The sequence below is a fragment of the Lithobates pipiens genome, unplaced genomic scaffold (genome assembly GCF_037356315.1).
Source record: "Lithobates pipiens isolate NorthernLeopardFrog02 unplaced genomic scaffold, aLitPip1_a1.2 Scaffold_35, whole genome shotgun sequence".
Lineage (NCBI taxonomy): Eukaryota > Metazoa > Chordata > Amphibia > Anura > Ranidae > Lithobates > Lithobates pipiens.
Genome location: NW_027507811.1, coordinates 23887143 through 23911105, shown reverse-complemented (window position 1 = coordinate 23911105; position 23963 = coordinate 23887143). Strand labels below are relative to the sequence as shown.

The 23963-nt window shown below is 44.7% G+C and overlaps 1 protein-coding gene across 5 annotated transcripts; it reads left to right on the top strand.

The window, feature by feature from the left end:
- The first annotated feature begins 2729 nt into the window (after nt 1–2729).
- LOC143956197 (uncharacterized) lies at nt 2730–22875 on the top strand. Of its 5 annotated transcripts, XM_077466352.1 has the most exons (12): nt 2730–2775; nt 3348–3448; nt 3792–3923; nt 4010–4133; nt 4250–4347; nt 4494–4602; nt 15649–15870; nt 16242–16313; nt 19239–19310; nt 19427–19524; nt 19629–19836; nt 21211–22875. In XM_077466352.1, exons 1-12 carry the CDS (start codon nt 2733–2735, stop codon nt 22419–22421), a joined length of 2490 nt encoding a protein of 829 aa, XP_077322478.1. In that variant the 5' UTR covers nt 2730–2732; the 3' UTR covers nt 22422–22875. The 5 variants fall into 5 exon arrangements, with proteins under 5 accessions (XP_077322478.1, XP_077322480.1, XP_077322479.1 ...); XM_077466354.1 differs by lacking the exon at nt 15649–15870; XM_077466353.1 differs by lacking the exon at nt 16242–16313.
- Nucleotides 22876–23963: the final 1088 nt, after the last annotated feature.

The following is a 23963-nucleotide window of genomic DNA, read 5'->3' as shown; positions in this document are numbered from 1 at the left end:
TATCATAGTTTGTGGCTCTATAACTTTCCTACACACTAAATAATATACACCTATTTTGGTTATTTTTTTACCAAAGAAATGTAGCAGAATACATTTTGGCCTAAATTTATGAAGAACAATTATTTATTTGCTAAATTTTATAACAGAAACACAGAAAAACTTTTTTTTTAAAACATTTTCAGTCTTTTTTTTAGCAAAAAATAAAAACCCCAGCCCCACTATAAGTCGCTGATTGCTGCCATTACTAGTATAAAATAAATAAATAAATAAAAATTGCATAAATATACCCCATAGTTTGTAGACGCAATGACGTTCACGTAAACCAATCAATATACGCTTATTGGGATTTTTTTTCACCAAAAATATGTAGCAGATTACATATTAGCCTAAATTTATGAAGAAATTCGATTTTTTAAATTTTTTATTTGATGTGTTTTATAGCAGAAAGCAAATATATATATATATATATTTAAAGTTGTTGGTTATAGCACAAAAAAAACCACAGAGATGATTAAATACCATCAAAACAAAGCGCTATTTGTGAAAAAATAATCAATTTTATTTGTTCGTGACCGCACAATTGTCAGTTAAAGTAGTGCAGTGTCGTAGTGCAAAAAATGACCTGGTCATGAAGGGGTAAATCTTCTGGAGGTCAAGTGGATAACAGGGGTTGTGTATTAGACTGATCTTCAGACAGGTGACCCCCTTTATTATTTATTATTAATCCCAGGAAGACTGTAAGCAGAGTGTTACGTCAGCTTTTGGGTACAGGTCCACTTTAATGGCAGGAGATTTTGTCTCATGTGAGTCAGACACTCATTTTTCTTGGCTCAGCTCCTCATAGATGTGTTGGGAAATAGACCGGAGTGCCTTGTTGGATTCCTGGGATTTGGTACTTAGTACTGTCCTGTGAACTGACCTGGGTTTCCAGTTGCTTTTGTAAGAAGCAACATGGGCTCCACATGGTGCTCATAGAAATTAACCTGGGCTCCTTACTGCTATTCTACGACTTGACCTGGGCTCCTCACTGCTGTTCTACGACTTGACCTGGGCTCCTCACTGCTGTTCTACGACTTGACCTGGGCTCCTCACTGCTGTTCTACGACTTGGCCTGGGCTCCTCACTGCTGTTCTACGACTTGACCTGGGCTCCTCACTGCTGTTCTACGACTTGACCTGGGCTCCTCACTGCTGTTCTACGACTAGACCTTGGCTCCTCACTGCTGTTCTACGACTTTACCTGGGCTCCTTACTGCTGTTCTACGACTTGACCTGGGCTCCTCACTGCTGTTCTACGACTAGACCTGGGCTCCTCACTGCTGTTCTACGACTAGACCTGGGCTCCTCACTGCTGTTCTACGACTTTACCTGGGCTCCTCACTGCTATTCTACGACTTGACCTGGGCTCTTCACTGCTATTCTACGACTTGAACTGGGCTCCTTACTGCTATACTACGACTTGACCTGGGCTCCTCACTGCTATTCTATGACTTGACCTGGGCTCTTCACTGCTGTTCTACGACTTGACCTGGGCTCCTTACTGCTATTCTAGGACTTGACCTTGGCTCCTCACTGCTGTTCTACAACTTGACCTGGGCTCCTTACTGCTGTTCTACGACTTGACCTGGGCTCCACACTGCTGTTCTATGACCAGTTTAATCTGGTGCCATGACCAGGGCCCCAGGTTTCCTTTTTCAGGGTGGTTCTTTTCTTTCCCAGCATCTTACGGAGCTACCCTTACACTGTGTGCATCTATAGAAATACCCAGCCCCATAGCCTAGCATTGCACTACAGCTCCCCCAAGCTGGAGACTGTACTGTCCACTGGTAACGCTTTCCTGTGGAAGCTGCACCGAGTAAGCAGAAGCCAGCAGCACTGGAAGCTGTAAACTGCAAGTGCTAGGGTAGGAATTTTAACAGTTTCCAGGGTTGGTGCGGGGTGGGGGGTGCTTATTTTTTTGTGCTCAGTAAAATAATCCTCTTAATTGGCATAGCCATGCTGCCTAATAAGGGGACTGCCTATATTTTTAGAGGTCCAAGGCATACCATCTGAATCAGCTTTTCTCAACCTTTTCAAGGCAGAGGAACCCTTGAGATAACTTTCCGGTATCAGAGAACCCCTCCTAAAAATGACTATATACCCAACTCATGATATATTAGTGTGATGGCCAGTGGGAAGAATGTTCCTTACACTTGTGGTCATTGGGAAGAATGCTTCTTACAGATAGCTACCAAAATGATTGGTGTCAATGGGAACTTATCTGAGAGGCATAAATTCCTCAAAGAACCCCTAGCAACCTCTGAAGGAACGATGGTTGAGAAACCCTGGTTTAGACTGTAGAGTTGGAGTCCTAAGTGTAGTAAAACTTCTAACCTCAGTTTTCGAGCAAAAAAGGAAAGTCAAGAGGCAGAAATTGCTCATGGTATCCCTAGCAAACCTTGGGGGAACCCTAGAGTTTCATGGAACCTTGGTTGAGAAACCCTGGGCTAAATAGTGCAAAGGGCAGATGGGAAAAAATATTTGCATTTTTACAGCCTTTTAAAACAATCTTTAGGAACAAATGTGGGGAAAAATCAGAAACAGCTGGGAGCTATAACACCAAATTATTAATGTGACTTATTCATCAGCTACTGCCATTTTGTTGTAGCCTGCCCAAGCACAGACAGGAAGTGAAGCACCTAAAACAGGAAGTAGTAACTCTGTGGCAAAGGAAGTTCCGGGTTATAAGGTGACATGACAGGAAGTAGAAAGTGGACATTGAAGTTGCTGGCAGCAGGTAATGGTGTTCTTTTTACAGCCTGTAATCTAGTTTTAGTTTATAAGACGGTAATACTATCAGGTATTATTCATGTGGATATACTTGTAGAACCAGACAACCAAAGAAACAAAAATTAAATATAGGCTCTATGAATTACATCATTGGATGTGTTTATAAGATAAGTACTGCATGAAGGAGAAGATATTTCACATTTATAATACTCGGTTCCCAGTTGTCCAGTTTGCAGGACGATTCCCTCAAAATTGTTGGTTTTGGATATCTTTTGATCTCATGAAACTTTTATGTGTTTATCTGTAATTGATGAATGTTACTAAAACCTGATACTCAATATGGTGGAATTTCGGCACAGTTCGCATCTAAAAATGGCGAAATTTAGCGCTTACCCCAGCCCACACCACTGGAAAAAAGACACCCATAAACTTCTTAGATGACCATTCTAAGTTCCTCTTCCCAAATGCTGAATGTTCTTCCATATTAACTTCATAGAACCAGATAATGTTCACATAACATCACAATTTCTCCATAACATTTGTGTAACAATTTACAATCATACTTCTATCCATCTGCAGAGGAACAAGGTCCTAGTGACACGATGGAAGATGACCAGAGTCACATGACTGAGAGGATAATAGACCTCACTCTGCAGATCATCTACCTGCTGACCGGAGAGGTGAGGAGGATTCTGGGAGGTCACATGACATCACTCATATCTCTATTAATAAAACACTGACCTGACTGGGGAGGTGAGGAGGATTCTGGGAGATCACATTACATCACTCTTATCTCTATTAATAAAACACAGACCTGACCAGAGAGGTGAGGAGGTTTCTGGGAGGTCACATGACATCACTCATATCTCTATTAATAAAGCACAGTCCTGACAGGAGAGGTGAGGAGGATTCTGGGAGGTCACATGACATCACTCTTATCTCTATTACTAAAACAGACCTGACTGGAGAGGTGAAGAGGATTCTGGGAGGTCATGTGACATCAGTTTTATTCTTTCAATACAGAGTTTTCCCCTTATGAAATCTGGTGACCATGTGACCATCAAGATGCCTCCACCTTGCTCCTTGACACCTGAGAGAATCAGAGAGAAGATTCTAGAAGTCACAAACAAGATGATTGAGCTGCTGACAGGAGAGGTGAGCGGTGCCGGGAATTCTGGGACATTATCCAGTAACAGACAATGGATGTGTCTGGATGGTGACTGTATCATTGTGTGTGTCAGGTTCCTATAAGGTGTCAGGATGTCACTGTCTATTTCTCCATGGAGGAGTGGGAGTATTTAGAAGGACACAAGGATCTCTACAAGGACGTCATGATGGACAATCAGCCGCCCCTCACATCACCGGGTAAGAGGAGACTTTATTGTAAAGGAGAGAGCAGTACGGAGGCTCCACCTAGATCCCCCATCATCTGATAAACACATAGAAACAATGTATTCAGTCAGTGTGTGTGTTTCCTACAGATGGATCCAGTAATGAAAACCCATCAGAGAGATGTCCCCGTCCTCTGTATTCCCGGGATTCCACACAGGAAGATCATGAGATCCCTTACTATGATCCGGTAGGAGTAACTTGGTCTCCCAAGATATCAGTATGACTCTACATTGTATGATCTGTACAAAAACTGTGAGAAATGTATAATCTATTAGTCATCTGTTCAATACATATAATTTTAGGTGTTAAATTTGTTATCTTTGTGTTTTGCAGGTTGAAGATCAGATTGATATTAAAATTGAAGTTAAAGATGAAGATGAGTTGTACGTGTGGAGTGATGAACAATGTAAGGAGGAGGACGATACTTCAGAGGTCGGCACAGGTGAGTGATAAACAATCAATGCAGAGAGTATAATCCGAGCCCATGTGTTTTGTATCTAGATTATGTTACTTTTCCTAATATCCCTCCTGAAGTTGTCCATAGTGATTTGTTTGCTCTGATTCTTTTTATATCTGATGGCTTCCACACAAACATTGATGGGCTCCAGTTCTTCTCTGATCTGTCTTTGAAACTTGCTGGTCTTTCTTTGGTGTCTTTGCCCTTTTTCTCCATTTCACGTGGTTCTCCTCCCTGGGAATCAACAATGCTAAGTTTTTTTTTTTAACTTTGCTTACTGAATCACCTGCATGGTGGTATAAAATAGAAGACTGCTGGGTGAGATACATAGTTGATCAACACGGACTCATGGTGTTCATTGGCTGATCTTGTCACTGGCCTAAAGGAAATCAAAAGTAAAAAAGTTAAATAAATAAAAAACCTTTGGTTGTTGGCTCTTACACTATCTCACAAAAGTGAGTACACCCCTCACATTTTTGTAAATATTTTATTATATCTTTTCATGTGACAACACTGAAGAAATGACACTTTGCTACAATGTAAAGTAGTGAGTGTATAGCTTGTATAACAGTGTAAATTTTCTGTCCCCTTAAAATAACGCAACACATAGCCATTAATGTCTAAACCGCTAGCAACAAAAGTGAGTACGCCCCTAAGTGAAAATGTATAAATTGGGCCCAATTAGCCATTTTCTCTCCCCAGTGTCATGTGACTCATTAGTGTTACAAGGTCTCAGGTGTGAATGGGGAGCAGGTGTCTTAAATTTGGTGTTATAGCTCTCACTCTCTCATACTGGTCACTAGAAGTTCAACATGGCACCTCATGGCTAAGAACTTACTGAGGATCTCCAAAAAAAAAAATTGTTGCTCTACATAAAGATGGCATAGGCTATAAGAAGATTGCCAAGACCCTGAAACGGAGCTACAGCATGGTGGCCAAGACCATACAGCGGTTTAACAGGACAGGTTCCACTCAGAACAGACCTTGCCATGGTTGACCAAAGAAGTTGAACGTGCTCAGCATCATATCCAGAGGTTGTCTTTGAAAATAGACGTATGAGTGCTGCCAGAATTGCTGCAGAGGTTGAAGGGATGGGGGGTCAGCCTGCCAGTGCTCAGACCATACGCCGCACACTGCATCAAATTGGTCTGCATGGCTGTCATCCCAGAAGGAAGCCTCTTCTAAAGATGATGCACAAGAAAGCCCACAAACAGTTTGCTAAAGACAATCAGACTAAGGACATGGATTACTGGACCCATGTCCTTTGGTCTGATGAGGCCAAGATACACTTATTTGGTTCAGATGGTACCAAGCGTGTGTGGCGGCAACCAGGTGAGGAGTACAAAGTCAAGTGTGTCTTGCCTACAGTCAAGGGAGTGTCATAGTCTGGGGCTGCATGAGTGCTGCTGTCACTGGGGAGCTACAGATCATTGAGGGAACCATGAATGCCAACATGTATTGTGACATACTGAAGCAGAGCATGATCCCCTCCCTTCAGAGACTGGGATGCAGGGCAGTATCCCAAACACACCATCCGAGACGACCACTTCATAAAGGTGATGGATTGACCAAACATGTCTCCAGACCTAAACACTATTGAGCATCTGTGGGGGCATCCTCAAACAGAAGGTGGAGGAGCTCAACATCTCTAACATCCACCAGCTCTGTGATGTCATCATGGAGGAGGGGAAGAGGACTCCAGTGGCAACCTGTGATTCTTTGGTGACCTCCATGCCCAAGAGGGTTAAGGCAGTGCTGGAAAATAATGGTGACCACACAAAATATTGACACATAGGCCCCAATTTGCACATTTTCACTTTTTTTTTTTTGCCAGCGGTTTAGACATTAATGGCTGTGTGTTGAGTTATTTTGAGGGGACAGCAAATTTACCCTGTTATACAAGCTGTACACTCACTACTTTACATTGTAGCAAAGTGTAATTTCTTCAGTGTTGTCACATGAAAAGATATAATAAAATATTTACAAAAATGTGAGGGGTGTACTCACTTTTGTGAGATAGTGTAAGAGCCAACAACCAAAGGTTTTTATTTTTATTTTACTTTCTTTAATTTCCTTTAGGCCAGTGACAAGATCAGCCAATGAACACCATGAGTCCGTGTTGATCAACTATGTATCTCACCCAGAACCTCTGCTTTTAAAACAGACTTGGTTCTGCAGTCTTGCATTGACTTTCATGAACTTTCTACTGTCTACACGTATCTCCTTGCTCTTGTCGAAGCTGTCGATTTTGATTGTAACAGTGGTGGGTTACGGTGACTGGAATGCGAGTTGGATACAATGAATGGAAAACTTGTGGTTGGAATTAGATCCAGGTGGAACTATTCTAGAGGACAGGATTGGACCTACATCAAGGGAGGACCTGTTCTAGAGGGCAGGGTTGGAGTTACATCAGTGGTGGACCTATTCTCGAGGACAGGGTTGGAGCTACATCAGGGGTGGACCTATTCTAGAGGGCAGGTTGGAGCTACATCAGATGTGGACCTATTCTACAGGGCAGGGTTAGAACTTCATCAGGGGTGGACCTATTCTAGAGGGCAGGGTTGGAGCTACCTCAGGGTTGGATCTATCCTAGAGGGCAGGGTTGGAGCTACATCAGTGATGGACCTATTCTAGAGGGCAGGGTTAGAACTTAATCAGGGATGGACCTATTTTAGACCGGAAGGGTTGGAACTACATCAGGGGTGGACCTAAACTAGAGGGAAAGTTGGAGCTACATCAGGGGTGGACCTATTCTAAAGGACAGGGTTAGAACTAGATCCGAGATGGACCTATTCTAGAGGGCAGGGTTAGAACTTAATCAGGGGTGGGCCTATTCTAGAGGGCATGGTTGGAGCTACATCAGGGTTGGATCTATTCTAGAGAGCAGGGTTAGAACATAATTATGTGTGGACCTATTCTAGAGGGCAGGGTTCGAGCTACATCAGGGTTGGATCTATTCTAGAGGGCAGGGTTGGAGCTACATCAGTGATGGACCTAGTCTAGAGGGCAGAGTTGGAACTTAATCAGGGGTGGACCTATTCCAGAGGGCAGGGTTGGAGCTACCTCAGGGTTGGATCTATTCTAGAGGGCAGGGATGGAGCTACATCAGGGGTGGACCTATTCTAGAGAGCAGGGTTAGAACATAATTATGTGTGGACCTATTCTAGAGGGCAGGGTTCGAGCTACCTCAGGGTTGGATCTATTCTAGAGGGCAGGGTTGGAGCTACATCAGTGATGTACCTATTCTAGAGGGCAGGGTTAGAACTAGATCAGAGGTGGACCTATCCTAGAGAGAAGGGTTGGAGCTACATTAGGGGTGGACTATTCAAGAGGGTAAGGTTAGAACTTAATCAGGGGTGGACCTATTCTAGAGGGCAGGGTTGGAGCTACATCAGGGCTGGATCTATTCTAGAGGTCAGGGATGGAGCTACATCAGGGTTGGATCTATTCTAGAGAGCAGGGTTAGAACATAATTAGGTGTGGACCTATTCTAGAGGGCAGGGTTCGATCTACATCAGGGTTGGATCTAATCTAGAGGGCTTCGTTAGAACTACATCAGGGGTGGACCTATTCTAGAGGGCAGGGTTGGAACTATATCAGGTGATGGACCTACTCTAGATAGCAGGGTTAGAACATAATTGGGTTTGGACCTATTCTAGAGGGCAGGGTTGGAGCTACATCAGGATTGGATCTATTCTAGAGGGCAGCGTTGGAGCTACATCAGTGATGGACCTAGTCTAGAGGGCAGATTTGGAACTTAATCAGGGGTGGACCTATCCCAGAGGGCAGGGTTGGAGCTACCTCAGGGTTGGATCTATTCTAGAGGGCAGGAATGGAGCTACATCAGTGATGTACCTATTCTAGAGGCCAGGGTTACAACTTAATCAGGGGTGGACCTATTCTAGAGGGCAGGGTTGGAGCTACCTCAGGGTTGGATCTATTCTAGAGGGCAGAGTTGGAGCTACATCAGGGTGGACGTGTTCTAGAGGGCAGGGTTAGAACTTTTATCAGGGGTGGACCTAATCTAGAGGGCAAGTTGGAGCTACATCAGGGATGGACCTATTCTAAAGGCAGGGTTAGAACTAGTTTAGAGGTGGACCTATCCTAGAGGGCAGGGTTGGAGCTACATTAGGGGTGGACTATTCAAGAGGGTAAGGTTAGAACTTAATCAGGGGCGGACCTATTCTAGAGGGCAGGGTTGGAGCTACATCAGGGTTGGATCTATTCTAGAGGACAGGGTTGGAGCTACATCAGGGTTGGATCTATTCTAGAGGGCAGGGATGGAGCTACATCAGGGGTGGACCTATTCTAGAGAGCAGGGTTAGAACATAATTAGGTGTGGACCTATTCTAGAGGGCAGGGCTCGATCTACATCAGGGTTGAATCTAATCTAGAGGGCTTTGTTAGAACTACATCAGGGGTGGACCTATTCTAGAGGGCAGGGTTGGAACTATATCAGGTGATGTACCTACTCTAGATAGCAGGGTTGAAGCTATATCGGAGGTGAACCCATTTTAGAGGGCAGAGTTGGGACTTCTTGAGGGCATGGTATTTCAAGAAATGATATCTGGTGACCAGATTTACTAAGGCGTTTCTGTTGTCTGAAATGGATGCTTGCGTTCCTTGGCTCTTTCTTGGCTCCTAAATGCTCCTATATTGTACTAACTGCTTTTTGAATCCGATAAATTGAAGTCAAGATCCAAAAACAATGAGCAGAATGCCAGGCCATGACGATAATTTACAGGTAGAAAAGAAAAGCTGGTCAGTGCCTCGAATGCAGATAATAAAAATGTAACATCAACTTATGAATACCCATACTACAAAACCAATTATACAGTATTATCACCATGAGCATTACTCGTTTTTATTTGTTACCTGACTGTCATGGGATATACACAGGGCCATAATTAAAGATTAACTAACTATAAATTTGTGAGTTCGTAACCCCACTACCCTGGGCCCCTCGTTCTGCATGTTCTTGGATTGAGGACAAAGTGCCCTTGTTATAGATACAGTGGTTATGGTTTGGTATTGTGCTACAACGTGTCTGGTAGTATTGAAGAAAGTTGGGGATGTGCATTGTGCCTTGGACATATCTGAACGTTTATACCTTATTGATTTAACACAGTGGTTGAAGATCCGTATTTTGTTATTTTGTGGTGTTACAATCTTTTCCTTATTGTAATAAGAACCAAACTGACTTTCTTCCGTGTTAAAATATCACATACATCTTATTCCCAGCGAACGGGCAACATTTCATGGGAAAATCCCAAGAGGACAACGTCCTGCCAAGTTATCCAGCGGTAAATGTAATGCTGCCAAGCGTCCATCCAGATTTCGATAGTGAGGATTCTTCTATCAGTGAGTCACATATTGCTACCTCAAGTTTCTACGAAGGACTTCATGGGTCGGAGAGGTCATTTGATCCTTGCAACCTTGAGGAGTCTGCTCCTAGTACATCCCATGTAGGCTTTCAAAGTGTGGATTGGTCACCAGATCTTTCAAACCCTGATGAACGTTTTTCCAGTCAATTATACGCCGAGATCCATGATTCAGAACTTACGGATGAAAAAGACTTTCCTTGTTCTGAGTGTGGGAGATGTTTTACTAGCCAAACAGACCTTTCGAGACACTATAGATCTCACACGGTGGAGAAACCGTTTCGTTGCTCCAAATGTGGTAAACGATTCTCCCGTCAATCCCACCTTAAGGAGCACAAGAAGGTTCATTCAGACGAGCGCCCGTTTCCGTGCCCCGACTGCGGCAAGCGTTTTCTACGTCGGTCGGGTCTTGCCGAACATCGGAACCTGCTGCACACGTTTCTCGCGGACAGTAAGCTGTTACTTTGCGTTGACTGTGGGGAATGTTTTCCGCATCAGTCAGAACTCATGCGGCATCAGTTAATTCACAAGCAACAGAAATCAAAGGACTTGGCTGTTTCCCACCGCCAGACAGATGACTCGACGAAGAAGCCATTTCAGTGTCTCGAATGCGGAAAATTTTTTGTCAGTAAAGATTACATCATTAAACATCAGAGGCACCATGCGGGGGAAGGCCTCCCTTGTCCAGAATGTGGGAAACGCTTTTTGCGCCAGTCTCACCTTAGTGCACATGTCCTAATTCACACCGGAGAGAAGCCATTCCTCTGCCCTGATTGCGGCAAGTGCTTTAACCAAAAGTCCTCCCTGACTAAGCACCGCCAGATTCACAAAGGTCAAACCTTTACCTGCCCACACTGCGGAAAATACTTCCCGCAAAGAATGGACCTGAGGAACCACCTAAAGGTTCATACAGGCTTGAAGACGTTTGCATGCTCGGAGTGTGAGAAATGCTTTCTAAAGAAGTCACACCTGACCGAACACCAAAGGGTTCACACAGGTGAGCGGCCCTTCTCATGTCCGGACTGCGGGAAGAGCTTCAACCAGAAGTCTGCCATGACTAAGCACTGTAAGATTCACAAACGAGCAAGCTTTACCTGCCCACAGTGTGAGAGAAGTTTTCTGAAGAAGTCAGAACTGAAGAACCACCTGAAGGTTCACGAAGGCTTGGAGACGTACACATGTTTGGAGTGCGAGAAGTGCTTCCTAAAGGAGTCAGAACTGATTGAACACCGGAGAGTTCACGCATCCGAGCGGCCTTTCTTGTGCTCAGACTGCGGAAAGTCTTTCTCCAAGATGACCTTCCTTATAGACCATGCCAGTGTCCACTTGGAAGAGAAGCCATACTCCTGCTCCGAGTGCGGGGAACACTTCGCTACAGAAGCATATGTAGTGGCTCATCAGAACCTTCACAAGGAGGAAGCAAGCTTTCCTGTAAGATAAAGTGGTTTTTTTCTTCTAGCCAATTAGAATCCAATAAAAAAAAACTCTTTCAGGAGTAAGGCCTTCCACCAACCTCAATGGTGGACCAGTTCTGTTGAGTTTCTAAAGCTTTCTAGCCAGGTGTAGAAGGCTATGAATACTTCAAAAGGTCTACCTGTTGGCCAGAGCCTTCCAAAAATGGGATACTGGATGTTGGTATTATTTCTCCATTTAAAAAGTTTTCAGTTTATCCAGGCAAATCTTTTTTTTTTGTTTGTTTATGGATTGATTGAAGAACAGTTAAAGCTTCTGTCAGGCCTAAGTGCTCTTTGTTTTGTCTTGTCATATCAATCACACCTTCACAGCAAAAATCCCAATAAAGGTAACCCTCCCTATACTAGAAATTTATTTTTTATTGCTACTTGTATCACCATTGGTGAGATTCGACCTTCACGGAAGTTTGAGTCACAGGCAATAAGACGTTGCCCAAGTTTTGACTGGAGTTGGGTTTTAGTAATAGTGCAGTAATGTTAGTATAGAGCAGGTCTCAATAAAACCAGGCATGTCGGGCCATCCCTGCTTGTCTGTGGGCAGTGGAGCCAGAAAGACGTCTTGGCAAGGACAATAGGAGGACAGGTGTTGGTCCTTTCTTGAACTCAGCCATTACCACATCCATGTGACTTGCCAACTGTGTTGCTTCTTCCTTCTTTTCTCCATGGAGAAGGACTGGAGCCCACATACGTCTTTCCTTTATGCTGAGTGACACTTCGGCACCAGCTTTATGTGGAGGCCCTGAAGTTCACCCTGCCACCATGACAACAGCGGATTTGCATTCTGGTACATTGTAAACCTCTGTTTATTGAATTTTAAAGAGTATACAAAAATGTGCAGCATACATGTAACAAGCATACAAAATTCAAAAAGAAAAACTAAACAAAGAAAGTAAAAATAACAGTACAAAAGTAGCCTCATCAAGTTTGTCAGGGCCCCACCAGGAGGAAAACCCTTGACCAGTGAAATGCCGCCCCCCGCATGTCACTTACTGCAGGATACACATAATATCTCCACACCCATCTCCCACCAGTCAGGACTACTACAGAGCTATGAAAAAACATCTGGGGAATATACCATAAGTATACAGCTGAGAGAGTGAGTTAATACAGTCCGAAACAGTATCTGGAGAAGACAACCATACACCCCACACTTTATCAAACTTGGTAAATGCACCTCTACTTGCATAAGTGGCTTTATACAAAGGGACAGCTTTGTTCACCAGTGATTTCCATGCTGCCACAGGGGGCGCTGGCGATTTTTTTCTAAAATAGTATAATCAACTTTCTGGCGTAAAACAATAGCGTAAGGAGGGTATGTGACATTCTGGTCCCAAGATGGTGAATAGCCAATTAAAAAACAGATGGAACTGTTAAGGTACATCCTCAGGTAGTAAGCTGTATTCAAGTGTTTTATTTTATCATTATCCTCCATGTGATACAACAAGGTTCTTCTCTGTGCCCCTCACGAGGCTCCTGGAACATGCAATAAACTGTTTTTAAAGTTACAAGATGTCTCCTCATCTGTGTGTCAAGTCCATTGGTTTGTCTTTGAGTGGCAGTTAGGTGTGGGGGCAGAAGAAGGTGAATGACCATATTTAGGGTCACGTTTTCATTGGGCTTGTGTGGACGGTGAGGTTTTGGTGCAGGTTGGATGTTGGATTTGTATTACGAGTAGGATTAAAGTTAGGATTGTGTTAGACATTAGGGTGAGGTCAAGGGTTACATTTTTGGGGCTGATTTCAGAGTGAGATCAATGGTTACGTTTTTGGGGTTAGTTTGATGGTGAGGTCAAGGGTTATATTTTTGGGGTTAATTGAGAGTGAGGTCAAAGGTTATGTTTTTGGAGTTAGTTGGAAAAGTAAGGTCAAGCGTTACGTTTTTTGGGGTTGATTTGAGAGTGAGGTCAAGGGTTATGTTTTTGGGGTTAGTTGGAGGGTGAGGTCAAGCGTTACGTTTCCAGGGTTGGTTTGAGAGTGAAGTCGGGGTTACATTTTTGGAGTTAGTTTGATGGTGAGACCAAGGTTTATGTTTCTTTGGGGTTAGTTTGATGGTAAGGTCAAGGGGTACATTTTTAGGGTTGATTTGATGGTGAGGTCAAGGGTTATGTTTTTGGGGTTAGTTTGATGGTAAGGTCAAGAGGTACATTTTTGGGGTTGATTTGATGGCGAGGTCAAGGGTTATGTTCTTGAATTAATTTGAGAGTGAGGTCAAGGGTTACATCTTTGGGGTTGATTTGGTTCTGAGATCAAGGGTTACATTTTTTGGGGTTGAATTGAGAGTGAGGTCAAGGGTTATATTTTTGTGGTTAGGTGGAAGGTGAGGTCAACTGTTACCTTTTTTTTTTTTTTTTTTTTTGAGTAGAGGGAGGACCGCTATGGGGAAGGGATAGTGTATTATAGTGTATTAGGATATCGTATTGATATTGTTTTGTTTTGTTTATAAAAATGGCAGGAATATATTATGTTGTACTTTATTGATGATGTTTAATGGAATATCTGGTTACTGGAAGGTGTTTCTTATATGTGATTGTTACTGGTAACTTGTGTTGTGTATTCTTGCAAAGAAATAAAGAGTTACATTTTTGTAGCTGATTTGAGAGTGAAGTCAAGGGTTGCGTTTTGGAATTCATTTGAGAGTGAGGTCAAGGGTTAAATTTTTTAGGGTTAGTTTGATGGTGAGATCAAGGGTTACGCTTTTGGGGTTGATTTTTAGAGTGATGTTGAGTGTTATGTTTTTGGGGCTAGTTTGAGGGTTAGGTCAATGATTTTGTTTTTTGAGGTTGATTTTTAACAGTGAGGTCAAGGGTTACATTTCAGGGCTAGCTTGAGGGTGAGGTGAGGTCAAGGGTTAAGCTTTCGAGGCTAGCTTGAGGGTGAGGTCAAGGGTTACCTTTTAAGGTTTCTAGGCAAGGAGAACAGTCTGTTACCTCATACTACGTTTTTGGACGCAGTGCGGTACATTTTTGCGTAATGCTATTTTATTTTATTGGGGTTTGACAGCTTAGGTGTATCAACTTTTCTGGCTGTAAATTGACTGAACACCTGGGAAGGTTCTTACACTCCCTCACAGCAAACTCAGTTTACTCCGTTTTGTATTTGTTTTTCACAGTGCCCTTATCTATGATGGCGGCTTTATCCACCATGCCCTCACCCAATATGGCCGCCCTCCTATTCTATGCCTCTGGAGATTGCTAGCTCGCAGTCACGGCGGGAAACCACGCCCACCTAAGACCAATTCAGCGTCCAACTCTGAGGTAAATAGATGTCGGACATTTTGTTGTAGTCCACAATTACACACGCTGAACAGTACCCGAATTATTAAATCTTACACTGCTGCCGCTTCCCAGGAGGTCTTTCAAAGCCCCTTTTGAAATTCATTTTACAACCTTGAAACGCTCCGTTTCTATGGAAACGGCTGACGCGGCGGCCATGTTGGATCCGGGCAGTAACGGAATTGGTGGTCGGGCGCTCCAGGACCTATTACGGGGTGTCCGCCGGGCGATTAAGGGTGGCATTTTTCTTCACGCTGTCGGTCACACAGCTGTGGAGACTAGTGAAAGCGTGACGCACGCTGCGGTTTTGCTTATGCGGCGACTTCCGGTGGCGGGGCGGCCATGTTGGATAAGGGCAGTAAAGCGGGAGGTGGGGGGCTGGTAATGTGGTTTCCGGTTGTGGTGCTGAGGAGGAGGGGAGGTATTGGCGAGTGGGGTGAGGGAAGAGAAGTAGGGGATGAAATGGGTGTCATGGGATTATATTGGGGAATATACAGAGAGATGGATGGAATGGAGCCTCTGACTTGCGGCTGGAGGAGATGAAGGAGGCGGTGACACCAAGCCGGGGTCACGGCGCCATATTTACCCCCTTCAGCTGCGGAATTCGTACGTTTCACCATGTGGAGCATAGGAGACGTGAGGTCAAGGTGGTGCCACGCTTCAGGGGTTATTATTCATATATACACGGCATAATAATTTAATACTAAATCTATATATAACCCAGACGTTGATGTTGAACCCGGTAGATAGATTTGATTCGACCAGGACGGACATTTGCGATCAGGTAGCCAATATTTAGCCGAGTTTGGTGGAGATTGGTTAGTCTTCGGATGTCTGTCAGTAAATGGAACGGGCTGGATCCCGGCCTACACTACTCAGCTGAGCCAGTCTTGTGTTGATTTGTTAGGAGGTGTGAGGGATTCTGGGAGTGTCCCTGAGCAAGGCTCCTTTTTATCGTCACTGAGCCGGGAGGTCCAACAACTGTCCTTGTGTGCCGCGTCCACCGACCGGGAGCAGGGACCCAACACGACTCCTTCACCCCACATCCGGAGAACGGAGATGAACACTGGCCCAAAGCTTCTGAAAGACCACGGCAATATGGCGAGCCAGCTGGCCCTCACGTCACCGGGTAAGAGGAGACGTTATTGTAAAGGAGAGAGCAGTACTCTAACATGTTAGAGCTGGATCTTTGTGGCGGTCTCACACTATCCCCTGAGGAAGCCATCATTGGCGAAACATGTTGGGATTCAACTTCCTCCTGTGACCACCTTTTTCCTTTCTTGTGGGTTACCAGCAACCCAATATATATATATATATATATTATGTATATGCTCTACCCTTGATTTTAACTATTTTGATATCTTTATTTATTTTTTGTATTAATAAACTATATTTTTTACCTTACTTGTTATGAACCATTTGTCAGTAGCACCGTTATACTCCCATTCCCCTATATTTACATAAAACCATGCATTCAGTCAGTGTGTGTTTCCTACACAGAGATGAACACCAACAAAATGGTTCAGGGAGTCCCCAGCAATATGGCGAGCCAGCCGCTCCTCACATCACCGGGTAAGTGGAGACCTTGCAAAGTGTATGTGATGGGGGGGGGGGGGGGGGTGTATGTAGGTAGTGTATCAGAAGCTGCTGATATAGTGCTGACAGGGGATGGAGCCCCACTTGGTTCAAGGAAGAAAGGGAGAGAACCCTGGAAGTCACACATCTATGGTGTCCTACAGAGATGTATGGAGTGGCAACCTCCGCCTGGACTCTGGCCAGGCCATGCCACCGTGTTTCACTCCGCACCCCCCCAGCCGGAGCTTAGTTACATATTCACGTTGAAAAAAGACACAAGTCCATCTAGTTCAATAAAAAAATACAGTCCCATATACAGTGGAACCTTGGTTTACGAGTAAAGCCGCTAACGAGCGTTTTGAAAAACGAGCAACTTTTTTTTTTTTTTTTAAATCCTGACTCGGTTTGCAAGTGTTGTCTCGCAAAACAGGCAGGATTAAAGCCAGTGGGGTGTTGCAGTACCGCATTTTGGCCAGAGGTGCGGGGCGCTGGTGACTCTCGAAACGGTTCGGAGTAGTTCGGAAATACTCGGATTCACTAGGAAATGCTCGGAAACACTCAGAAATACTCAGTTCCCGAATGTTTCCTAGCCTTTCCAAGAGTTTCTGAGTTCAGCCAAGCTGTCCCCAAGTATTTCCGAGGCTCTCCCGTGCCCCCCTCTGGCCACATGCAGTATTGCATGCAATAGAAGTCAGTGCGGAACGAATTATCTTAGTTTCCATTGACTTCTATGGGGAAACTCGCTTTGATATGCGAGTGATTTGGATTACAAGCATTCTCCTAGAATGGATTATGCTCGTAATCCATGGTTCCTCTGTACACAATCCTTCACCCACAGTTGATCCAGAGGAAGGCGAAAAACCCCAGGAAATCATGCTCCAATTTGCTACAGCAGGGGAAAAAAAAATTACCCCCCTCAGCTGCGGAATGTATTTCCAAAGTATGCCACAAATACCGCATGAAACCGTATGGTAAGGCAGCCAGCAAGATAGTCATGGCTGGTATGACACGGCTTCTCTGTGTTGAGGGCTTAAGGCATCCTATGAGTTGGTATACAGCTCCATGATAAGTGGCTTGGATAACCTGAACTTCTGCAGGATATCAGCATCTGTGAACTGATCCAGCAGTGTGCACTATCCTCCTCCTCTTCTGCATTGCTTTAAATTCCTAGAAGACTGGATTCAAAGAACTCCATCCTCATTGCCATGCTGTCTGCCAGCCTCCAGAAACCACTCCTGACTAAAAATCTAGCTGTCACCGGCTCCAGCTTATACTTTCCCACCTATTTTTTAACCACTTCGGGACCGCCCCTTGCGGATATACTGTGGCGGGGCGGCCCTCCTGCTCGAAATCACATACATGTATGTGATTTCGTGAACTGGGTCTGGGGCGCACACGGATGCTGGCAGCAACCCACTCCCGCTGTGATTGAACACAACAGGAGCCAATCAGCCAGTCCGGCGGACCCGATGTTCGTCGGCACCTCTGGTTGGTCCTCAGAGAGGAAGAACGGCATTCTGCCTGTGTAAACAAGGTAGGCCACCGTTCTGTGAGAGGGGAAGATGGAGAGCTTGTGTTCTTGCTAAGCAGGAACACGGATCTTTGTCTTCCCCCAAACAAAGCACCTCCCCCGCACAGTTAGCAAGCACTGCCTAGGACAGGGATGTGCAATTAGCAGACCTCCACTCCAACAGCCACAATCATGACACCCAGAGGCAGAGGCATGATGGGACTTGTAGTTTTGCAACAGCTGGAGGTCCACTAATTGCTTATCCCTGCCATCGGAGCACATTTAACCCTTTGATCTCCCCTGATGTTAACCCCCTTCCCTGCCAGTGTCAGTACAGTGACAGTGCATTTTTTTAAGCACTGATCACAGTATAAGTGTCACTGGCCCCCAAAAAGTGTCACTTAGTGTCAGATTTGTCCGCTGCAAAAAACATGTAGCAGAATACATATTGGCCTGTTTTTTTTTTGTTTGTTTTTTATTTGATTGAATGTTTTATAGCAGAACGTAAAAAATATTGTTTTTTTTTTTTTTTCAAAATTGTCGGTCTTTTTTTTGTTTATAGCACAAAAAATAAAACCCGCAGAGGTGATCAAATACCACCAAACGAAAGCTGTATTTGTGGAAAAAAAGGGACGTCAATTTTATTTGTGTACAACGTCGCACGACCGCGCAATTGTCAGTTAAAGGAACGCAGTGCCGTATCGCAAAAAATGGACTAGTCATGAAGGGGGTAAATCTGAAGGGGTTAAACCAATTACTGGGGTGGGGGGGTCTGACCATTGCCATAGTTATTGCAAGCTTGGACCAGTACTTACAGTGATTGTAAAATCTCGTTTTATTTTTATTTTTTTCTATTAAAATAATAAAGTTATTATACTTACCTGCTCTGTGCAGTTGGCTTTGCACAGAGCAGCCTAGATCCTCCTCTCCTCGGGGTCCCTGGCTGGAGCTCCTGGTGAGTGCCCCCATAGCAAGCAGCTTACTATGGGGGCACGCGAGACGAGCCAATGGCGCCCGCTGTTGTGTCATCCTATCAGGAGGCAGGGTCTTGGACTGACAAGCCACTTGTGGACATCGCTGGATAGAGATGAGGCTCAAGTAAGTATTAGGGGAGGCTGCTGCACACAGAGGGTTTTTTTTATCTTAATGCATAGAATGCACCTTTTGCCTTTACAATCACTTTCATTGCTGCATTTATTTATTTCCTTTTGTGAAATGACTTTAATGCCTTCTTGTGCGGTATTTCACAAGCGTTTTTGGGGTATGCGCTAAATACCGCATACGTTGCAATAATGAATTGACATTTTCATTATCGCATGCGTTAAGTGGTCACGTGACCATCATAACACATGCGATAACCTTTAGTGAATTGTGCCCAGTGTATTCAGTCAGTGTGTGTGTTTCCTACACAGAGATGAACACCGACAAAAGGGTCGTGAGAGCCCCCCGCAATATGGCGAGCCAGACGCCCCTCACATCACCAGGTAAGAGGAGACTTTATTGTAAAGGAGAGAGCAGTACGGAGGGTCCACCTAGATCCCCCATCATCTGATAAACACATAGAAACAATGTATTCAGTCAGTGTGTGTGTTTCCTACAGATGGATCCAGTAATGGGAACCCACCAGAGAGATGTCCCCGTCCTCTGTATTCCCGGGATTCCACACAGGAACATCACACCATCCCCCACCATCATCAGGTAGGTGGGACTGAGCATTTATCATTAACCAATTGTGGTTAGCCTGCACATCTACCTCTTGGTTCATCCTAGGACCATGACTTTTCATTTATTTTTTAAAACAGAAGAAGAATCTAAGAGACTTTAAAATCGACATTTTCGAAAAAGAGGCAAAGGGGGGGATTGTGATACCAATGACAGTAAAAGGAGAGGAGGATGTGATACCGGTAATCGTGAAAGAAGAAGAAGTAATACCAGTGATGTTAAAGGAGGAGGATTTGGTGATACCGGTCATTGTGAAAGAGGAGGAGGATTCTCTAGAGACTGCAACGGGTAGGTATTCACCATTACAACCATCTCATCTTCTCCCCTCTCCTCTATGATGAAGAGGCATGTTCCCTGTAGGTGTTCTCTGAGGAGCCATCACTCCATGCTGGACTCTTTACCTTATATTATTACATTTCCAGTTGCCAAGAGATGTACCCTTTTATTTATTTTTATTATTACAGTTATTTAGTGCCCACAGTTTACGCATATTATGCATTCACTTCAGTCTCTGCCCTTAAAGCGGAGTTCCACTCAAAAGTGGAACTACCACTCATTTGTCTCCTCTCTCCCTCCGATGCCACAATTGGCACCTTTCGGGGGAGAGGGGGGACAGGATACCTGTTTTTGACAGGTATCCTGTTCCCACTTCTGGGAGTCCGTGGCGCGGCCCGTGACAGCACCGTGGGGCTCCCTTCTCCTCTCCCTGTCGCCGGGCCAGTAGGAGAGAGGAGCGGGGCCTTGCGTACGTGCAGTAGCGTTCCCGGGGTGAAGCCGTAAGGCTACACTGCTGGGTACCCTTACCCGCAATGGTGGCGGAAACACCCGACAGCTGATGGAAACATCAGCTGTGGTTCTGACATCGTGGGACCCCAGGACAGGTAAGTGTCCTATTGTTAAAAGCCAGCAGCTGCAGTATGTGTAGCTGCTGGCTATTAACTTTTTTTTTGGGCTGAACACCACTTTTACCTCTTAGTGGCGAGAGTACGCAAATATGCAGCCTTTCAGCTGGTGGGCCTTGACACAGAGGGGCCGCATATTTGCGTCCTGCTCGCTCACGTGATTTAATTACACACAGGTTGAAGTGCCTTGAAAACCTGTGTGTAATTAAATCTCAGTATAAATACATCTGTTCTGTGAAGCCCTCAGAGAACCTTGTTAGAGAATGTTAGCAAATAAACAGCATCATGAAGGCCAAGGAACACACAAGACAAGGGCAGGGATGAAGTTGTGGAGAAGTTTAAAGCAGGGTTAGGTTTTAAAAAAATATCCCAAGCTTTGAACATCTCACGGAGCACTGTTCAATCTATCATACGAAAATGGAAAAAACACTGTTTGCTCTGGGCAGTAGGGAGGAGCCAGGAGCCACAGCGGGGTACCTGAGAAGAGGAGGATCGGGGCTGCTCTGTGCACAACCAACTGCACAGAGGAGGTAAGTATAACATGTTTGTTATTTAAAAAAAAAAAACGTTCCTTCAGTATGGAGATACAACAACGGATCAGAATGGTTGAGGATATCAGGGAGATGGAAAGTCTCACAAACTCCATTAAGAACACACACGCAAAATTCAGATAATACATGGTTTTATTGGATTTCTTTAATCTGCACATAATTAGTTATTTTTAACTCATTTGTAATTGTATTTTTATTTACCATAACAGGTGGCCCATCCAGCATGGACGCTTTGGAGGGTGGTGTCATATCATCTCCAAATTGCGACAATGAAGATAACGCCATCAGGGACAATTCCTCAGGAGAATATTTAGTCACTCGAATTATACACCCTGGCTATCACTATGCAAACTCACAAGTGTACCCCTCTAATTGTGAGGGTACATCAGATGCCTTTAACACAAATATCTATCGGCATCCGACCAATCCGGGCCTTTCCGAGCAGTCCTATTTCTATCAGCAGAGTAAAAGTCAGACAGCTACAAAGCTGTTTTCCTGCACGGAATGCGGGCGAGAGTTTGACGATAAGAGGAAGCTAATCCGGCACCAGCGACACCACACTGGGATAAAGCCCTTTTCTTGCCCGGAGTGTGGGAAGTGCTTCGCCGAAGCAGCCCAACTCCGGAAGCATCAGAAGACCCACACGGATGCAGAATTTTCCTGCCCGGAGTGCGGGAAGGGTTTTAGAGAGAGGTGCCGGCTCGTCGCCCACCAGGCTGTCCACCGAGGCGAGAAGCCTTACGGCTGTACGGAGTGCGGAAAACGTTTCATGACTAAAGACAATCTCGCCAGCCATGAACGGGTGCACACTGGAGAGAAGCCATTTTCCTGCTGCGAGTGCGGCAGAGCCTTCGCCTGGTCCTCACACCTCCGAAAACACATGAAGATTCATGGCGTGGAAATGCCGTTCTCCTGCTCTGAATGCGGCAGAGGATTTATGGCAGAAGCGACGCTCATCCGACACCAGGCCACACACGCCAACAAGAAACCTTACACCTGCACGGAGTGTGGAAAAGGCTTTTCCGACCGGTCGTACCTCTCGCGACATCACAGGATCCACACCGGGGAGAGGCCGTTCTCGTGCACGCTGTGTGGTAGGGAATTTGTGGACAAGTCAAACTTCATCAAACATCAGCAGCGTCACGCCGGGATCAAACCATACTCGTGCTCAGAGTGTGGCAAAGAGTTTGCTGACAAATCAAGTTTAATCAGACACCAGCCGCTCCACACTGGGCTCAAACCGTTTTCCTGCGCAGAGTGCGGTAAAGAATTTATAGGCAAGTCAAATTTTCTTAGACACCAACGACTCCATAGTGGAATTAAACCGTTTGCATGTTCGGAGTGCGGCAGAGAGCTGGCGGATAAATCAAGTTTAATTCGGCATCAGCAGATTCATGTTGCGGTTTTGCATTCAAACTAACTTTGGAGGAAACCATGGCCTCTATGTTGAGTAACTCGATATTACATCCCTTTCATTCAGTTGGCCGTCCCACTAGCTAAAGGCCATCGGCTGCCATAGAACAGCCTTGAACTTATGAAAGTGTAGGCTGGAGTGTTGCCTAGTTCAAGCACCAATCACCTTTGGTGGTCTGTTGTCTCCCTAATGAGCACAACACGAGAGGCAGCAGTCCCTCTGAGGATAACCTAAAGCAGACATCGGCCAGGGATCCATATGCTTATCTTCGAATGAGCTGATTATCACAAAGTGATGCGTGAAATTGAAGGCCTTGCTTCTAGTCCTACAGAGAATTGAAGAAAACGCAGATCAAGTTAAACTGGACAGTTGCAGCAATTTCTGGATTGTGATTATGGTGGCCCAGAATTTTTCTGAAAGCCGTAGATCAGTTGTGGAATAAAGATCAAGAATGACCACATCACTGTCTGCTGTCGTTTCTCTTGTCTCAGTGTACAGATCCAGAGTTTTAGGTCTCAGATACAGAAATTACAAACTGAGCGTTGCTTCCCTAATTTCTCTGCAGGATGTGGAAACCTTGCAAGAAGATCTGAACAAATTAATGGGGTGGGAAACTACATGGCAAATGAGGTTTATTGTGGAAAAATGTAAAATAATGCATTTGGGTGGCAAAAATATGAATGCAATCTACTCACTGGGGGTAGAACCTCTGGGGGAATCTAGGATGGAAAAGGACCTGGGGGTGCTACCCTGCTTTCCCGAAAATAAGACCACGCTAGGTCTTATTTTCGGGGAAACAGGGTAGTAGATGATAGGCTCAGCAATGTCATGCAATGCTAAGCTGCTGCTAACAAAGCAAACAGAATATTGGCATGCATTAAAAAGGGGATCAACTTCAGAGATAAAGCGATAATTCTCCCCTCTACAAGACTCTGGTCTGGCCACACCTGGAGTATGCTGTCCAGTTCTGGGCACCAGTCCTTAGGAGTCCAGAGAAGGGTAACAAAATGAATAAAGGGACTGGAGTACATTAGTTATGAGGAAAGGTTACAAGCATTGAACTTGTTTTCTCTGGAAAAGAGACGCTTTAGAGTTGATATGATTTCAATGTACAAATACCGTACTGGTGAGCCCATAATAGGGATAAAACTTTTCTGCATAGCATTTAATAAGACACGCGGCCATTTACTAAAATTAGAAGAAAAGCAGTTTAACCATAAACTGCTTAGAGGGTTCTTTACTGTAAGAGCAGTTAGGATGTGGATATCCCTTCCACAAGCAGTGGTTTCAGTGGGGAGCAATGATAGATAAGCACCTGAACGACCACAACATACAGGGATATACAATGTAATACTGACATAAAATCACACACATTTGATGGACTTGTGTCTTTTTTCGACCTTGCCTACTATGAAAGAATGTTCCTGCACAGTACTTACATCTGTTGTGATACCGGACTGCAGCAAAAGTGTTCTCTGGATGAGGTGGAGACGATGACAGTCAGTAGCGAAAACCAGTGAAGGGCAGAGGTTGAGGCTGAAGACAGCA

Excerpts from the sequence above, each read along its gene's own strand:
- LOC143956197 (XM_077466352.1), top strand. The coding sequence starts at position 2,733 with ATGACAGGAAGTAGAAAGTGGACATTGAAGTTGCTGGCAGCAG. Across the intron at positions 4,603-15,648 it reads TACTTCAGAGGTCGGCACAG|GAGGTGTGAGGGATTCTGGG; the intron begins GTGAGTGATAAA and ends TTGATTTGTTAG. Across the intron at positions 16,314-19,238 it reads GCCGCTCCTCACATCACCGG|AGATGAACACCGACAAAAGG; the intron begins GTAAGTGGAGAC and ends TTTCCTACACAG.